The sequence below is a fragment of the Lithobates pipiens genome, unplaced genomic scaffold (genome assembly GCF_037356315.1).
Source record: "Lithobates pipiens isolate NorthernLeopardFrog02 unplaced genomic scaffold, aLitPip1_a1.2 Scaffold_48, whole genome shotgun sequence".
Lineage (NCBI taxonomy): Eukaryota > Metazoa > Chordata > Amphibia > Anura > Ranidae > Lithobates > Lithobates pipiens.
The window spans coordinates 3,910,097-3,930,063 of NW_027507872.1; the positions used below are offsets into that span (position 1 = coordinate 3,910,097).

Consider the following 19,967-nt stretch of genomic DNA (forward strand, 5'->3'; position numbering starts at 1 on the left):
CGCCAGATGTGACCGTACATGGTCGATGACTTGCTCCTGATACATTAGCAGTCTGCTTTGTCCCTCATGTGCAATGTAAGTTATTCCTGCTTCTCCTCCCTATCTGCTGGTCCATATCTCCCTCTGAACTCCCCTCCTCTTCCTCTCTTGTGGGCACCCACGTGACATCACTAGACATGTCATCATCGACGTCACCTTCCCCACCGCTATAAGTAGAGATCTCGGAGTAGGCAGCAACACCGGGGACCAACCTCCTCCTTGGGCTGATCTGGGTACTGTCGTCAGACTGCTGAGTGGCGGTTGTTGCTACCTCCTCTTCCTGAACCAAGAGTGGCTGCGCATCAGAAATGTCTTGATATGGATCGGAAAATAATTCCTGTGACTCAAGCGGAAGGTATGTGGTGGTGGTGGTGTTGTTGGTGGTAGTGTCTTTGGGGGTGCACATAGCATAGAGTGAAGAAGAGGGTGCAGATCGAGAGGATGAGGAGGGTGCAGAAGAGTAAGGCTAAGTGAGCAACTCAACCAAGTCTGGTGCGTCCTTTAAAGTAATTGAACGCACCTTCTGCAACTTCCCACTTTGGCTCAAGCCTGTTGCTCCTGCCCTACCCCTACCACCCCTGTGGAAGGGTCTGCCTCTTCCTCTGCCTGTCATTTTTTAAATGACCCTGTGACAAAACTCTCAGTCCCTATACTGATACAGGACTGCTGCAGTATAGGGCAGCAGTCAGCAGTAGTGCACCTCAACCCTAAGTATTGTGGACCTATACCAGTCCTTAACCACTACAATACAGGGCACTTTCACCCCCTTCCTTCCCAGCCCAATTTTCAGCTTTCATCACTCTAGCGCTTTCAATGACAATTGCGCGGACATGCTACACTGTACTCAAATGAAATTGTTATCATTTTGTTCGCACAAATAGAGCTTTATTTTGGTGTTATTTATTCCCGACTCCGTTTTTTATTTTTTGCGATATAAGCGCAAAAAAGCGGAAATTTGGAAAAAAAAACAATATTTTCTTTTTTCTATTTGAAAAGAAATCCAATAAAATCAAATTTTGTCATAAATTTAAGCCAAAATGTATTCTGCTACATGTTTTTGGTAAAAAAAATTCCGTTAAGTGTATAATAATTGGTTTGTGTGATCAGGGACATATGTACGCAAATGATCATGTACAGATGTGTGCAGGTGATCACGTACATATGTGTGCAGATAATCATTGGGACATGTGATTTTAGTGGGACATATGTGGGGGACATGTTTTTATTATTAGGGACATGTGTTTTTATTATTTGGGGACATGTATGTTTTGGGGACATGTGTGTTTTTTGGACATATGTGGGGACTGTGTTTGTACTGTGTGGTGTGTTGTGTGTTGACACTAGACTGATGATCAGTGAGTAAAAAGCTGTAAAAAACAGCTCATACTCACTGATCATCAGCCGGCTGCAGCGTTCTGCTCTCCTCTCCTCAGCAATGACTTCCATGTGAGGAGAGGAGAGCCGATTGCCTAGCAACCGGCTGTTTGTTTACATCACATGACGGCCGTGATTGGACACGGCCGTCATGTGATCAGGAGGGCCAATCACAGAGCCCTCCTGCCGATCTGAGATGTGCCGTGTCCGGGTGACACGAGCACATCGGGATCGCGCCGCTGCGCGGGCACGCGTGCGCACGATCCAGCTACTTCTGAAGGACGTTCCTGAACGTCCTATCAGGAGTAGACGGCTCCCACCCGGCCGTATATATGCATTGGCCGGGTGGGAAGTGGTTAAGGAATAGAAGACTGTACCTCACTCAACCCTATGTACTGTAGTACCCTATACCTTACCAATCCTTATAAGGACCTTTGTGGAACAAGTAGGTTGTGAATGATTAGCAGACTGTACCTCAGTCCCTATACTGATAAAGGACTACTGCGGCAGAAGGGCAGCAGTCAGCAGTAGTGCACCTCAACCTTATGTATTGTGGACCTATACCAGTCCTTAAGGAATAGCAGACTGTACCTCACTCAACCCTATGTACTGTAGTACCCTATACCTTACCAGTCCTTATAAGGACCTTTGTGGAACAAGTAGGTTGTGAATGATTAGCAGACTGTACCTCAGTCCCTATACTGATAAAGGACTGCTGCAGTATAGGGCAGCAGTCAGCAGTAGTGCACCTCAACCCTATGTATTGTGGACCTATACCAGTCCTTAAGGAATAGCAGACTGTACCTCACTCAACCCTATGTACTGTAGTACCCTATACCTTACCAGTCCTTATAAGGACCTTTGTGGAACAAGTAGGTTGTGAATGATTGGCAGACTGTACCTCAGTCCCTATACTGATAAAGGACTGCTGCAGTATAGGGCAGCAGTCAGCAGTAGTGCACCTCAACCCTATGTATTGTGCACCTATACCAGTCCTTAAGGAATAGCAGACTGTACCTCACTCAACCCTATGTACTGTAGTACCCTATACCTTACCAGTCCTTATAAGGACCTTTGTGGAACAAGTAGGTTGTGAATGATTAGCAGACTGTACCTCAGTCCCTATACTGATAAAGAACTGCTGCAGTATAGGGCAGCAGTCAGCAGTAGGGCACCTAAACCCTATATATTGTGGACCTATACCAGTCCTTAAGGATTAGCAGACTGTACCTCACTCAACCCTATATACTGTAGGACACTATACCTTACCAGTCCTTATAAGGACCTTTGTGGAACTAGTAGGTTGTGATTAGCAGACTGTACCTCAGTCCCTATACTGATAAAGGACTACTGCAGCAGAAGGGCAGCAGTCAAGTATAATATTCTTTCTATATTTGGAAGAAAGAATATTATACGTGTACAAGCGTATTACCATACCAGTCCTGAAAAGAACCTTTGTGGACCTAATAGTAACAGCTACTGATTAAACTGACTGTCCCTCACTGCCTCACACACAGCTTCCTGCCTGTCCCTATTTAAACTGACAAAACAGAGGCTGTTGGAACAATAACTTGAATAGCACTTTTGTGGACCTAATAGTAACAGCTAATGATTAAACTGACTGTCCCTGCAGCACACAGCGTCCTGTCCCTCTCTCTACACTGACAAAAGACAGGCTGCTGCAAAAATCTGTAGCACAGCAGTGCCTCAAACCTATATCCTGAACTACACCTAACACCTATACCAGTCCTGAAAAGAACTTTTGTGGACCAAATAGCTAGAGATTTGGGTCACTGCAGTCTCTCCCTGCTCCACACAGCAACCTCTCCCTATAGTGACAGAAGAAAGAATGTAAAATGGCCGCCGGATCGGGTCTATTTATTAGTTAGGGGGAATGTCCAAGTGTCCATGTGCTGTAATGTCTCAATTGGCTGTCCTGTACCCCATGATGGATGTGTCATCATAGGTCAAAGTTCTTTTACAAAGTAAACACGGAAGACCGCCGGGCGAACTGCGGCAATAGTCCGCCGATCGGGCGGACGGCGAACAGCCGAAGTTTGCCGCAAAACGACCGCCGGGCAAACCGTTCGGCCATCCCTAGGGTTGAAATAGTCTCTATGTAATATAGGCTGTGATATCTTGAAAGGTATGATTAAGATGAAGGAAGTTAATTTGATACAGTTGATTTGTTGTTAGAATATATGTATTTCCTTCCCTTCATTTTTGTGTTTCTTGAAATAAATAAAAGATTTAAAAAAAAAAAACATTGATTGTTACCACTTTAAACTATAATAGCAACACCCTGTGAACTAAATAGTTGCAATAAATTCTATGAATAAGTAAATAAATAAATAAAGTGTCCAGTTTTCAAACACAAAGAGTCCAACGTCATTAGATAGTGACCAGTGAATCAATTATAATTATAATTCATAAAGACTTCCAGAAACACTCCTCCCCCACACCGCCGTGACTGTGACGTCAATCCCCTTATGTGCACACACTCACTTGCTGATTATGCCTCACACTGCTGTGTTTGGCTATAGATGCTTAAACCCTCTTTTCACAGGGATAAAGAGTTACAGATCTTCGGGTGTCAGCAGGGCTGGACTGGGACAAAGATTTGGCCCTGGACTTCACCCAGACCGGCCCACAGTATATAAACTATATGCAATTGCGCAAAAAAAAACATAGGTAAAAACATTCCAGTCACTGTACTATGGGTGAGCAGGGACTTGGGTATCTATGGTTTCACTGAAAGAACAAAAAAGTCCCTGCATTGGTGGTTTCACTGGAAGGACAAATGTCCTTCTGTCCGTGTTGTCACTGGAAGAAAAAAAAAATGTTCCTGCATTCATCATATGTGACACCAGTAAATTTAAGGAGGTGGAGTGGTAGAAAGCTGGAAATGGGGATGGAGATGACGGGAGTGGAGTGTGGGAAGCTGACAGGGGCGATGACGATGACAAGGGGGATGAAGATGACGTGGGGGATGAAGCTGACATGGGGGATGAAGCTGACATGGGGGATGAAGATGATGGGGCAGAGTGGTAGGAAGCTGACAAGGGGGGTGAAGGTGACAGGAGGATGAAGATGATGGGGCGGAGTGGTAGGAAGCTGACATGGGGGATGAAGATGACATGGGGGATGAAGATGACATGGGGGATGAAGATGACATGGGGGATGAAGATGATGGGGAGGCGGAGTGGTAGGAGGCTGACATGGGGATGAAGCTGACATGGAGATGAAGATGACTGGGGGATGAAGATGACTGGGGGATGAAGATGACAGAGGGGATGAAGATGACATGGGGGGATGAAGATGACATGGGGGGATGAAGATGACTGGGGATGAAGATGACATGGGGGGATGAAGATGACAAAGGGGATGAAGATGACAAAGGGGATGAAGATGACATGGGGGATGAAGATGACTGGGGGATGAAGATGACTGGGGGATGAAGATGACATGGGGGGATGAAGATGCCATGGGGATGAAGATGACTGGGGGATGAAGATGACTGGGGGATGAAGATGACATGGGGATGAAGATGACATGGGGGGATGAAGATGACATGGGGGATGAAGATGACTGGGGGATGAAGATGACATGGGGGGATGAAGAGGACATGGGGGGATGAAGATGAATCGGGGGGATGAAGATGACTGGGGGATAAAGATGACATGGGGATGAAGATGACATAGGGATGAAGATGACAGAGGGGATGAAGATGACATGGGGGGATGAAGATGACATGGGGGATGAAGATGACATGGGAGATGAAGATGATGGGGGGATGGAGTGGTAGGAGGCTGACATGGGGATGAAGATGACATGGGGGGATGAAGATGACATGGGGGATGAAGATGACTGGGGGATGAAGAGGACATGGGGTGAAGATGAAGACAAAATCTGTGTAGAATAGCTATTAGCCTGTTGAGGTTGAAATATGGGATCACCCACCCTATAATTTGGGCAGAACAGTAAAGGATGTGCCCTCACTTCTCCAGAGCCCTGTGCTTTGCCTCTTTCGGGCTCTTCAGCAATCGCACACCGCGTGGGGCAGTCCAAACAGCCAGGGACTGCGGGGGCTCCTCTGATCTGTCGTGGGTGGGACTGGACTGAGCCTGGAGGAGGGGATGACGTCACGTTGAGGCGAGCGGAGCGCCGTGCCTGTGCTTCAGCACCTCATTGGCTGACATGGCACACAGTGCCAGCGAGGTTGCAGTGATTGGCGGGCGGCGGCAACTTACCACCAATCTGAATAGTGCATAAAGACAGCGCTGCCCGGACAGGCCGTGGAGCCCGCACACCGAACATTGAGGCTGAGCACATTATGCTTAGGCTCACGGCACGGCGCACACAGTGAGTGACATTCCAGGCCGTCAGAGTCACTCCGCACTATTTCAGCAGAGCTGCGCCGGCCCCGCAGCCTGGCAAACTGATCCGGGCTGGCCTGCACCCTCCCAGCTAGGCAGCAGTGCTCCCTAGGTGACAGGCTGTCACTGGAGCCGGCCCACTGAGCCATCGGCCCACCGGGAAACTCCCGGTAGTCCCGATGGCCAGTCCATGCCTGGGTGTCAGTCAGAGGCAAATAAACAGCTCCTGATTAATCCTCTTTACACACAGCTGTTTATGCCTCACACTGCCGTGTCTGGCTATAGACGCTTAAACCCTCTTTTCACAGGGATGAAGAGTGACAGATCTTCAGGTGTCAGTCAGAGGCAAGTGCAGAGCTCCCCATTAATCCACACACTCCACATGTAAATTAAAAAAACACAGCCTCCGATAGTGTAAAACCTTCACACACTTTAATCTCATAAAATTTCACTGCATTGCACTCACATGTGGAATATCAAAGGCACATAAACAAATTTCACAGCACTCCAAGACCAAAGTAGCTGGATAATAAATGGCCACAGCAGACTCAGGGCTTATGAGATAGAAAGATAACAGCTGTAAGGCTCACCACTCCTCGTCTCAGCCCCCGTCAGTAGCCACTCGATGTATGTTGGTCAGCATTCTGTGTCTACCTCAATGATCGCTCTGTAGCCATGCCCCATTTAAATGTTACAAAGAATATGTACAAAGAAAATCAAGGATGAAAAAATTCAAAATATAGGACGTATTGTAAAAGATAGTAGGACAAACCCCCCAAAAAATTCAAATATATTAGTAGTAAAAAGGTCAGGTCTGAGCATGTGGGCCCTTTACAAAATAATCTGGAGTGGGTGACTGGGGACAAAGAGAAATACTTTCTTCGGCTCTGTGGATACAAAGGAGCACGGGGGAGCTCATGTCCATAATGGGGATGGTATTGACACAGCCCCAAATTATCCACAATGGCTCAAAGGTGATATGGTCCAGAAATATTTAGACAGAATCAAGGTGGATAAAGCACCAGGACCAGATGTTATCCACCCATGGATCTTAAAAGAATTGAGCTCTGTAATTTCAAAGTCATTGTTTCCAGTTTTTAGGGACTCGTTAGTAACTGGAATAGTACCACTGGATTGGCGTAGGGCCAATGTGGTGACTATATTTAAAAATAAATTAAAGTAAAAACCAAGTAACTTTAGACTTGTTAGTTTAACTTCTATACTTGAGAAGATACTGGAGAGTTTAATAAAAGACCACATAGATAAGTTCTTGATGGAAAAAAAATATTTTAAGCAACAGACAGCGTGGATTCATAAAAGACAGAAGTTGTCAAACAAGCCTGATTTCTTTTTTATGAGAAGGTAAGTAAAACCTTGGACAGAGGGGTGGCTGTGGACATGGTATTCTTGGATTTTGCAAAAGCATTTTACACAGGTCCCCATACATAGCTAATGTGTAAGTTTAAGTTTACAGGCTTGGAAAGATTAGTTTGTAAATGGATAGAAGACTGGCTAAAAGACAGAATTCAGAGAGTAGTGGCTAATGGTTCTTACTCTGAATGGTCTAAGGTTATCAGTGGTGTACCCCAAGATTCAGTGTTGGGATCCTTGCTTTTTTAACAAACTTATAAATGATATAGGGTCTGGGATTAAAAGTACCATTTCAGTCTTTTCAGATGACACTAAATCCCCATACACACTATCAGATTTTCTGCTGAGTTTTTCCTTCAGATTTACCAAAACCATATAATATGAGGACAAACCTTATGTGTATGCAATCAGGCAGGCCCTTCTACTACATGGTTTTGGTAAATCTGAAGGAAAAACTCAGCAGATAATCTGATAGTTTGTATGGGGCTTAAGCTATGCAGTGGAATAACATCCTTCGTCTCTAACTTACAAGCCAACCTCAATGCACTATTTCATTGGGCAACTATGTGGCAAATGAGGTTTAATGGTGACAAATGTAAAGTTATACACTTGGGGAGTAAGAATATGCATGCACCATACATACTGGGGGGAATACAACTGGGATAATCTATAGTGGAGAAGGATCTGGGGGTTTTGGTAGATCATAAGCTTAGTAATAGCGTGCAATGCCAAGTCTTTTCTTGTATTCAGAGAAGTATGGACTCCAGAGAGATAGATCATTTTGCCCCTGTACAAATCATTAGTAAGACCTCATCTGGAATATCCAGTCTAGTTTTGGGTACCAGTTCTCAAAAAAAGATATTTGAGAACTGGAGAAAGTGCAGAGAAGGGCAACTATACTGATAAGAGGCATAGAGGATCTCAGCTATCAGGAAAGATTAGAGAAACTGAATGTATTCTCTCTTGAGAAGAGGAGATTAAGGGGGCATATGATCAACATGTACAAATACATAAGGGGTCCATATAGTGAACTTTGAGTCATTTAATTTAAGGTTATCACAGAGGACAATGGGGCACTCCTTTACATAGAGAGGAAACGAGATTTCTTCTCCAAATACAGAAAGGTTTCTTCCCAGTAAGGGCTGTGAAAATGTGGAATAGACTCCATCCAGAAGTGGTTCTGGCCAGCTCAGTAGATTAATTTTAAAAAGGTCTGGATTCTTTCCTGGGTGTACATAATATAACTGGGTACTAACGTAGGTAAAGTTAATTTAGGGAATATGCAATTGCCTCTCAGGGGAATCAGGAAGGAACTTGATTGTGCTTTGCTGCGTTTTTTCGCCATCCTCTGGATCAGCTGTGGGTATAGGATTGTGTATATGGTATTGTATTTTTTTGGTTGAATTAGATGGACTTGTGTATTTTTTTTTTCAACCTTTGCCATAACCCGCCTGTAGGATATAACGTTCTGCAGGCATCATCTCGGTATCAATATTTTCAGCCAGTGATTCCCTGTAAAGTAGAAAGGATTCAAGTGCAGCACTAAAATTAGTTATATACAATTATATCAATCATAAAATCACCACAATGTGTCTCATATTGACTTTGAGCTTAAATAATGCAAGTGATAATAAAATTAAACTGTCCATTTAAAAACTGTAATTTTAAATGAATTCCATCCAATGTGAAGAATCTAGTGAATCGGCTCTCCAATATGTTGTTAATATCACCTTCACCATGTAATAAAACACCACTGTGACAGGCCTCCACCTTCTATGAAGATTGCACACTCACCAGAGGATGTTGTTGTCTATGAAATAGAACAGCAAACAGCACTTTATCACCACCACAAATGTTCTCTAAGCATTCTCTTGGTTCCAGCCAATCACAGTAGTAATCTGCCAGTCCTGGCTCTCTCCATGGTGTCTCAAATTAGCACTCGCATCACAAAGGAACCACCAGCAACAGAACAGACTTATAGTGTAACATTTTGGGGTGCCTCAGAGTGCATAATACAAGTATAAAAACCATCATATAAAAGTCAATAAAAGTTCACACTTACATGAGAGGCTGCCAAACCAACAGGAATGGCGGTACAACCTCAAGCAGAATATCCTAGCCCAATGCTGTTTTACACGAATGCATGTCTTCAGGAGCTTGTGTTTCAAGTACAAGCACAAAAAAACCTCAGAAAACAAATTGTTATGCTAATACATTGGTCTTGTTTTTAAACGTACTATACTATTAAAATATTATACCCATTCTGCTTCTCATCCGTCTGCAGAGTGTGGAAGGAGAACAACATGAGAAAGCAGTGGAGCTTCTAAAGGCAGCACAAGGGACAGTAAAACTGGTTGTGCGCTACACCCCAAAAGTGCTGGAGGAGATGGAGGCCAGGTTTGAAAAAATGAGGACAGCCCGACGTCGGCAGCAGCAAAACAGCTACACGTAAGAGACAATGGCTGTTGTAACTATGCTGTCCTCTCTGCTACTTTCTGTTCTCTTAGTTTTCACTGGTTACAATGAAGGGGTAGATAACAAGTGTTAATATATTTGTTTAAAACCGAAATGGAAACAACAGGGAGGACAAAGTAAAATCTAGAGAACAGGTATTCTCAGGAATCCCCTCTTGTATTTACTAATACTTTATATTCTACTTCTTCATCATTATCTCTGTGTAGTCTATTATAATCACTGTGTCCCCTATACATGATTGTAGTCTGGGGGTACTATTATGCCATTTCTAGGGATAAGCAAATCAGCCCATGTTCCACTCTTGAGCTGTTTGGGAAATTATGTTCAAAATTCAAGCTTTGCCGAAAGTTTCATTGAAGTCTGTGGGGTAGGAAGAATCTTGGTAGTAAATTTCCTTTAATGCCTGTATTTGGGAAGATACTTGATAATTTGGTAAAGAACTATATTGAAGAATTTTTGTGATAAGTGATAGCATAAATTCCCCAAAAAACTACGTTTTTAAACAAATATTCTCTTTTATGAGGAAGTAAGGCTGTAGACAAATACGTTACTGTGTATTTAGTATGCTTGGACTTTGCTAATGTATTTGGCACAAACGGCTAATGTGTAAAGTTACCATTTTCAGAGAGTAATGATTAACTATTCATACTCTGTATGGACTAAGGGTGTTAGTAGTGCACCCCAAGGTTCAGTGTTGGGATCGTTACTTTTTAAACTTTTTATAAATGGTTTGATGTGCTGCATTTGTAGATGACATCATGCTATGTAGTTGAATAAATAACTTATAAGCAGACCTAAATGCACTATTTGACTGAGCAATATTGTGTAAAATAAGGTTTAATGTTGATAAATAAACATGGGGCAAATGACCCCCGGTTTGGTTTGTGGCAGAAAGTTCAAACATTGCAAATGTTTGGAACTGAATAATGAACCCCATTGAAGTCTATGGGACCTGAACTGGAAAAATCGAAGTGGCCATTTTGAAAGCTTATTTGCAAGAATTTGGGCATACACAGGATATGGGTATCTGGGTACTGCCCTGGGTGTCATAATATACAGCAGTAATTTACTGGTACTTAAAGTGAAACCATAAAAATTAGAAGTAAAAATGAAAAAATCCTTTAAATATAGTGTCTGGGGGGGTCACCTTAGTCTGCCTGTAAATTGGCACATCTGTACCATGTATAGAACCTGGTGCAGCAATAATGACAGCAATAATGACATTAATAAAGCAAAAAAAAAAATGACATTTTCCCTGCAAGCTTTCTTTATTTTGTAAACAACAGCTTTGGGAGCCAGCCTGTATGATGACTTGAGGCCACTTAGTGCACTCGGAACAAGATTAGAGATTTTTAGGATACATTTTGGTATCTCTTTCACAGACTTTGGATAGAAGTAATAGGTGTGAAAAAATTGGGCTTTGGATGTTGGTGGAGCCTTCACACCATAACCCTATAGGCGGTACTGTTGATAAAAGCAAGAATTGGCTTTGCTGTCAAAAATTGAAATGATATGCACCTGTCAAACAGGTGTAGAAAAATTGGTCTTTGGGTGTCGGTGGTGCCTTCACACCGTAACCCTAGAGAAGTACTCTTGATGAACCCTCAATCATCCGGCAAGGTGACCCTTAAGAACTAGGAGGATGGGGCCTGCCCAGAATCCCAAAATGGTGCCACAGCAGCCCTGCCTCAGCCTGGCCCACAAGGCGCAGAAAAGGACACGGTGAGTACCCAGTCGAGGACACCTAAGGTGCCAGGGAAAGATCCCCCCTAAGGGCATCTCTATTATTCTCAGAAGTTCTCATGCACTGCAGGGCAGACACCCTGAAGTGCATGATAAGGTCCCTCTGAGACACCTTTAGACACAGAGGAGGGGGAAGAAGAGAGCAAACAACCAACCCTAGCTGACATCCTGAGAGCAGTCAATAAATGTACAGCCTCGGTGAACACCCTAAAAGATGATTTCCCTTATATTAACCGACTTACACAGCTCCTCTCTTAGCCATTGGGTTGTTATGCCACCTTTAGGAGAAGACTAGGCATAACATGTTACGAAAAAACATAGAACTTTAAGTTCCACCCAAGGGGTGCTCCCTTAGCTAATAACCCCCCAGCCTGCCATGCAGCCTCAGTTTTATTTTGCCTAGTGAAGGAGAAAGACCTAGGAACCCATCAGTCTGGGTTTTTTTCTGCAGAAGCTTTGCTCCTGTGATCCTGTGATCTGCTATCAACAGCCGGCTGGGTGACAGGCTGGATACCCTTATCCTTGTAGTCTCCTCAGCCTGGCCAGCGAGCGTGTGCAGACCAGAGCTATGCGCTGGGTCGGCCACGACGTACCTCAGCTCCAGAGGTGGTCGGTGAGCTTTAATGCTCCGGGGCACACAAATGACCAGGCTACTGATGTCTTCGTCACAGTGTGCCTTGGCCAGCAGCTACCCCGTACTGATCGGAGAGTGGAACTGTGATGGAATGTCTCCTAGCTTTGCAGCCCCCCTGAGCAGCTGGGCATTTCTTGGAAGGTCAATTTGGGGGTCCCTCACCTCCCTCTCTTCTCTCCCTGTCCCTATCTTCCCTCCCCCTCCCTGTGGGGGATGCTGCATGTGGCTGCTGAGCGGTGTGTGTCATGTGCAGGGGCTCTCGTGGGGGCTCTCACCTGGGGGCGCTGCGCTGGCTGGCTGTGCCCTGATGTGTGGTTTTTCTCTCCCTGGGGGTGTCTGATGAGGCTGTGTCTGTGATCCCTGCAGCACTGTTCACCGCCATTCTCTGTCACTGTCCCTCATGGTATTTCAGTGTTCAGCGGCCATCTTAGGTGAGGGCAAGGAGCAGCATGCTCTCCTGTAGCTTAGCGGCCATATTCCCTGTGTTTTTGTCCTTTATACTGGACACTCGGTGGCCATTTTCTCCAAGCCTGAGCACATTTTTTGGTCAGTCTCTAGGAGCAGCATGCTTTCCTGTAGTCCGGCGGCCATTTTCCCTGTGTTTTATGTCCTTATACTGGACGCTCGGCATCCATTTTCTTTGAGCCATTGTAGATCGGTTTCAGCGCCATATGCAGCAGTTATGAATGACACAGTGTGATCTCCTATGCACCTGGGAGCTGACAAGGAACACAGGCGCTACTAGCTGGACATCGCAGAACCAGTCAGGGTGGTGAGTCCTGCAGGAAAGAGCCCCTCAGCCAGCAGCAGTTAGGAGGGTGGGACCATCACTGTCCTAAGTCCCCATCAGGTGGCAGAACAGGCTAGGGTCAGCATGGCTTCAGAAACAGGTGTTTCTTCCCCCTCAATCCAGGCAATTGCAACCGGTTTGCCTGCAGAATGTGCAGTGCCCCTGGACGCTTTGTCGGCGGTCCTCAATTTGTTCGTTGCCAAGATGGAGGCAGCGCATGGGTGCAAAGGTACTAAAAAGCAGCCCATGCCCCCCCCCCCCCCATCCTCTGGGGAGAGCTCTGGCGCAGACTCGGGCCCTGCTGAAGCTGGTGACCCCTGCTCTGTTATTTCAGATGACGCTGACCAGGACCATTCGGACAGTGAGGATGAGTCCCCGTCCGGGTCTGGACATACAGCGATTGTTGGATCACAGCTGCGCACGACAAAGCGCTTGTTGGATCACAGCTGTGCGTGATACCCTGACCGGCTCTTTGGAGCATCTTTGGATGACATTAGTAAAAATGCCACAGGTGGTAACAGTACTTTACTCCCAAGGGCCCTCATTTTCCGCTTACAAACGGCTTTTTGTCCGCCTGGAGCTTCGACCAAGCGTCCCCAGTCTGACAGGAGGACCACTGAAGGACCAAAGCATCCCTATAACCACAAGCCTAACAAGCCTATGAGCAAAAGTGCTCCCGCATGAAGGTTTGCCCCCACCCGCAACACAGGTGGGGGGTCGCCTTCTGGAGTTTGCAGCCCGGTGGACCACTCGGCTGTCCGACCAATGGGTCTGAGATCTGATTTCCTCTGGCTACAAGATAGAGTTCCTCTCTTGGCCGCAAAACAGATTCTTCCCCTTCAGCATACCCATGCTCCCGGCTTGCCAGGAGGCCTTTTTGGGGGAGGTAAGGGACCTGCTGAGTCGTGGGGTGATAGTACCTGTTCCGGAATCAGAACATTTCCAGGGGTTCTACTCAAACCTGTTTGTAGTCCCCAAGACGGAAAGGGTACATCCAATCTTGGATCTGAAAGCCCTCAATTACTTTGTGAAAGTACAGAGGTTCAGAATGGAATCAGTTCACTCAGTAGTCACTGCATTCCATCAAGTGGACTCCCTGGCGTCCTTAGACATCCAGGATGCGTACCTGCACATACTCATATGCCTCTGGCATCAGAAGTTTCTGCGATTTGCAGTCGGAGAAGCCCATGCCAGTTTGTGGCTCTCCCTTTTGATTTGGCATCAGCCCTCCGAGTCTTTACCAAGGTATTGGCTCCTGTTTTGGCATTGCTACAGCAACGCGGGATTGCCATCGTGGGATGCCTAGACAATCTCCTCCTGAGAGCATCTTCTGCCTCAGAGTTAGAGGAGGATGTGGCAATCACCATGCAGACCCTGCAGGAATTTGGGTGGCTGTTGAACCTAAAAAAAGTCGGTGATCATACTGACTCAGCGTTTTTGAGTACCTAGGCTTGCTGCTGGACTCCATGGAAGCGAGAGCGTTTCTCCCTTCAGACAAGCTGCAGACTCTCAGAGCCATGGTAAAACTGCTGATGAACTGCAAGTGGTCGCCGCTACGCTTCTGCATGCAAGTCCTGGGACTCATGGTGGTCTCCTTCGATGCAGTACCATATGCCCAGTTCCACACCAGAGTCCTGCAGAAGGAGATTTTGACAAAATGGGACAAATCTCCATTGTCCCTGGATCGGCACATTCAGGTGAGCGAGTTAGTCAGGTATTCCCTGATCTGGTGGCTGAGGTCCCCGACACTTCAGTCCGGGAAGTCGTTCCTACCTCTGAAATGGATGGCGATCACAACGGACGGCAGCCTATCAGGCTGGGGAGGAGTAATGGGAGTTCAGTCAACCCAGGGCCTCTGGTCGGCGGAGGAATCCAAGTTGCCGATCAATCTGATTGAACTGAGAGCAATCAGGCTATGCTTCTCCACATGGTCGATAAGATTGCGAGGGCATCTGATCAGGATCCAGTCAGACAACGCCACAGCTGTGGCATACGTCAATCATCAAGAAGGATCAAGAAGCACGGCCTCCGCACGGGAGGTTGCTCACATACTTCGGTGGCCAGAGCGAAATGTACTGGACCTGTTGGTCATTTACATCCCGGGAGTGGAAAACTGGCAGGCGGACTATCTAAGTCGCCAGATGCTGGACCAAGGAGCATGGGCATTGCATCCGGAGGTGTTCAGGCTACTGTGCCTGCAATGGGGCACACCAGACGTGGATCTTCTGGCCTCCCGTCTTAACCGGAAGGTGCCGAGATTCGTGTCCAGGACAAGAGATCCATTGGCAGACGTGTCAGATGCACTGGTGGCTCCATGGGATCAGTATCGGCTAATCTATACCTTCCCTCCACTAAAGCTGTTACCACGTCTGCTCCGCAGAGTGGAGGCTGAGGGGATTCCAGTAATTCTGATACCCCAGATTGGCCCCAGCATCCCTGGTACGCAGACCTAGTGCGCCTGGTGGCAGACGCCCCATGGCGACTGTCGTTACAAAAAGACCTTCTGTCTCAAGGTCCGATTCTCCATCCTGCTTTACCATCGCTGGTTTTAACGGCATGGCTATTGAGAGCCAGGTGTTGAGGAACCGGGGTCATTCGGACTCTGTGATCCCAACTATACTGAGATCACGGAAATCTTTTTCTCCGAAGATATATCATCGTACCTGGAAGGCCTACATCTCCATATGTGAGGAGAAAGGATGGCATCCACGCTCCTTTTCTATATCCAGGGTCCTGCTGTTTCTTCAGCAAGGAGTAGACCAGAAATTGGCTTTGAGCACCATTAAAGGACAAATATCAGCTTTGGCTGTCTTTTTTCAGCGACCCCTGGCATCTCACTCTCTAGTGAGCACTTTTGTTCAAGGGATCCGACATGTAGTTCCTCCTGTGCGTCCACTGTTACCCCCGTGGGATCTGCACCTGGTGTTATCGGCGCCTCAAAAACCACCATTTGAAAATATCAGAGAGATTCCTCTGTTGACTCTTTCCCAGAAAGTGGTCTTTCTAGTGACTATTACATCGGCCAGGAGGGTTTCAGAACTGGCGGCCTTGTCTTGCAAGTCGCCCTATCTGGTTATCCACAAGAATAAGGTGGTGTTGCGTCCGCAACCTTCTTTTCTGCCGAAGGTGGCTTCGGCGTTTCACATCAATGAAGACATTGTGTTACCATCTCTGTGTCCTAAGCCGACACATCCTAAGGAGGTGGCCCTTTATTCCCTGGTCTGGGCTCTGAGGGTGTAGTTGTCTGCCACGGCTCCCTTCCGGAAGTCAAACTCTTTTTGTTTGTTTCGGTGGCTGGTCCAAAGAAAGGCATGGCTGTCCCGTCGGCCACCATTTCCAGGTGGATCAGATAGATTGTAGTACAGGCCTATGCCTTGAAGGGGCAGGTGCCCCCCTTTCTGGGCATAGCCCACTCCACAAGGGCAATCGGAAAGTCTTGGGCCTTCCGACATCAATCGTCTGTCGCTCAAGTGTGTAAAGTGGCGACCTGGTCATCTGTTCACACCTTCACAAAATTCTACAAGGTAGATGTCAGTGTATCGGCTGATGCCTGTTTTGGCCGCAAAGTTTTGCAGGCAGCCGTATAGTTGCAATTGCATATACAATTTTTCCTTTTTACCTGTTTTTGTGGGTAAAAACAAAGTTTAAGTTAATGCACTGTTGCATTTGTTACCGCAGTTTTGGTGCGGTTTAAGAGTAGTGTCTCTCTGTTGAGGAGCACCCTGTGTTTGTGGTGGTTTTTACACACACTGTCGTTTTATGTGGGTAAAGCTTATAATAGTTCCCACTTGCCATGGTGGATGAAGTTTTTATGCTGTTTTTCCCACCCCTCATTTTGGCACTGCTTGGAGACGTCCCAATGGCTAAGAGAGGAGCTGTGTCAGTCTGTGAATATAAGATAAAATAGGATTTTTTGTACTCACCTTAACCACTTTCAGACCGGACCATTTTGCTGGTAAATGACCAGAGGTCTTTTTACACTTTGGCACTGCGCTGCTTTAACTGGTAATTGCGCGGTCATGCAATGTTGTACCCAAACAAAATTTGCGTCCTTTTCTTCCCACAAATAGAGCTTTCTTTTGATGGTATTTGATTGCCTCTGCGATTTTTATTTTTTGCGATATAAACGTAAAAAGACCGCAAATTTTGAAAAAAAATGATATTTTCTACTTTTTGTTATTAGAAAAATCCAATAAACTCAATTTTAGTCATACATTTAGGCCAAAATGTATTCAGCCACATGTCTTTGGTAAAAAAAAAGTCAATAATTGTATATTTATTGGTTTGCGCAAAAGTTGTCACATCTACAAACTAAGGTACGTTTTCTGGAATTTACGCAGCTTTTAGTTTACGACTGCCTATCTCATTTCTTGAGGTGCTAAAATGGCAGGGCAGTACAAAACCCCCCCAAATGACCCCATTTTGGAAAGTAGACCCCCTAAGGAAACTGATAAGAGGCATGTTGAGCCCATTGAATATTTTATTTTTTTGCCTCAAGCGATTGAATAATGACAAAAAAAAAATTTTTTTTTTTTTTACACAAAGTTGTCACTAAATGATATATTGCTCACACATGCTATGGGCGTATGTGAAATGACACCCCAAAATAAATTCTGCTGCTTCTCCTGAGTACGGGGATACCACATATGTGGGACTTTTTGGGAGCCTAGCCGCGTACGGGGCCCCGAAAACCAAGCACCGCCTTCAGGCTTTCTAAGGGCGTAAATTTTTGAGTTCACTTCTCACTACCTATTACAGTTTTGAAGGCCATAAAATGCCAAGATGGCACAAAACCCCCACAAATGACCCCATTTTAGAAAGTAGACACCCCAAGCTATTTGCTGAGAGGCATGTTGAGTTCATGGAATATTTTATATTTTGCCACAAGTTGCGGGAAAATTACAAACTTTTATTTTTTTTTTTTTTTTTTAACAAAGTTGTCACTAAATGATATATTGCTCATGCATGCCATGGGCATATGTGAAATGACACCCCAAAATAAATTCTGCTGCTTCTCCTGAGTACGGGGATACCACATATGTGGGACTTTTTGGGAGCCTAGCCGCGTACGGGGCCCCGAAAACCAAGCACCGCCTTCAGGCTTTCTAAGGGCGTAAATTTTTGAGTTCACTTCTCACTACCTATTACAGTTTTGAAGGCCATAAAATGCCAAGATGGCACAAAACCCCCACAAATTACCCCATTTTAGAAAGTAGACACCCCAAGCTATTTGCTGAGAGGCATGTTGAGTCCATGGAATATTTTATATTTTGCCACAAGTTGCGGGAAAATGACAAACTTTTTTTTTTTTTTTTTCACAAAGTTGTCACTAAATGATATATTGCTCACGCATGCCATGGGCATATGTGAAATGACACCCCAAAATAAATTCTGCTGCTTCTCCTGAGTACGGGGATACCACATATGTGGGACTTTTTGGGAGCCTAGCCGCGTACGGGGCCCCGAAAACCAAGCACCGCCTTCAGGCTTTCTAAGGGCGTTACAGTTTTGAAGGCCATAAAATGCCAAGATGGCACAAACCCCCCCCAAATGACCCCATTTTGGAAAGTAGACACCCCTAAATTTAGGGGTACACTAGTGAGACTAGGTAATAAATGGCGGGTGCCCTGAAACTATAAAAAAATAACTAACCAACCAGCGTCACCTGTAACAGTTATATGGTGATCACTGGTGAAAGGGTTAACTAGGGGGCAATTAGGGGGCTTTATGCGGTAGTATATGGGGGTCCCTGGCGCTATAAAAAGCTGCAGCGAACCTAAATACCTACCTGCCTAACTAGCGTCACCTGTGACACTAATACAGCGATCAGAAAAACGATCGCTTATTAGGCTGGGTTCACACTGGAGCGATGCGGGAACGCCACGAATGCGCGGCGGGTTCCCGCATCGCATGCCTCCCGGCGGCAGTTCACACTGCCCTATGCGAACTGCTGGGAGTGTCAGTGAAATGTTACTGACACCCCCAGATCAGTTCGCATATCGCAGTGCGATCTGCAAACTCGGATCGCATGGTGTGAACACCCATGCGATCCGATTCTGCTGCGGGCCAAAAAAAGGGTCCCGTGCGAATTTGCGGCGGGTGTGGCGGGTGCGGCGAATGGCTGAACTCAAATCGCACAGAGATCGGATGTGATTTGCACTGCAGTGCGGTGCGAATCACATCCGTTCTCATAAACCGCTGCAATGTGAACCCAGCCTTAGTGACACTGGCGACGGGGGGTGATCACGGGGTTAAACCTTTATTGGGGGGGTTAGGGGGGTACCTTAGAACTAAAGGGGGCTAACCCTAACTGCCCTAACAGTTATTAGTCACAAATGACACCCGCCGGGTGATCAGGGGGTTAAACCTTTATTAGGTAATAAATGGCGGGTGCCCTGAAACTATAAAAAAATAACTAACCAACCAGCGTCACCTGTAACAGTTATATGGTGATCACTGGTGAAAGGGTTAACTAGGGGGCAATCAGGGGGCTTTATGCGGTAGTATATGGGGGTCCCTGGCGCTATAAAAAGCTGCGGCGAACCTAAATACCTACCTGCCTAACTAGCGTCACCTGTGACACTAATACGGCGATCAGAAAAATGATCGCTTATTAGGCTGGGTTCACACTGGAGCGATGCGGAAACGCCGCAGTTCACACTGCCCTATGCGAACTGCTGGGAGTGTCAGTGAAATGTTACTGACACCCCCAGATCAGTTCGCATATCGCAGTGCGATCTGCAAACTCGGATCGCATGGTGTGAACACCCATGCGATCCGATTCTGCTGCGGGCCAAAAAAAGGGTCCCGTGCGAATTTGCGGCGGGTGCGGAGGGTGTGGCGGGTGCGGCGGGTGCGGCGAATGGCTGAACTCGAATCGCACAGAGATCGGATGTGATTTGCACTGCAGTGCGGTGCGAATCACATTCGTTCTCATAAACCGCTGCAATGTGAACCCAGCCTTAGTGACACTGGCGACGGGGGGTGATCACGGGGTTAAACCTTTATTGGGGGGGTTAGGGGGGTACATTAGAACTAAAGGGGGCTAACTCTAACTGCCCTAACAGTTATTACAGTCACAAATGACACCAATGCAAAAAAAATAAAAAAAAATGACATTGGTGTCACTGTGACTGGGGGGCAGGGGTAATTGGGGGGGGTGATC

At 46.1% G+C, this 19,967-nt stretch overlaps 1 protein-coding gene across 1 annotated transcript in view; it reads left to right on the plus strand.

The window, feature by feature from the left end:
- LIN7B (lin-7 cell polarity scaffold B) overlaps positions 1–19,967 on the plus strand; it is a 1,167,120-nt gene that overhangs the window by 651,125 nt on the left and 496,028 nt on the right. The window contains exon 5 of the mRNA XM_077467159.1: positions 9,445–9,608. Within this exon, the coding sequence (XP_077323285.1) occupies positions 9,445–9,608 (164 nt within the window). The remainder of the gene's footprint in view (positions 1–9,444; positions 9,609–19,967) is intronic.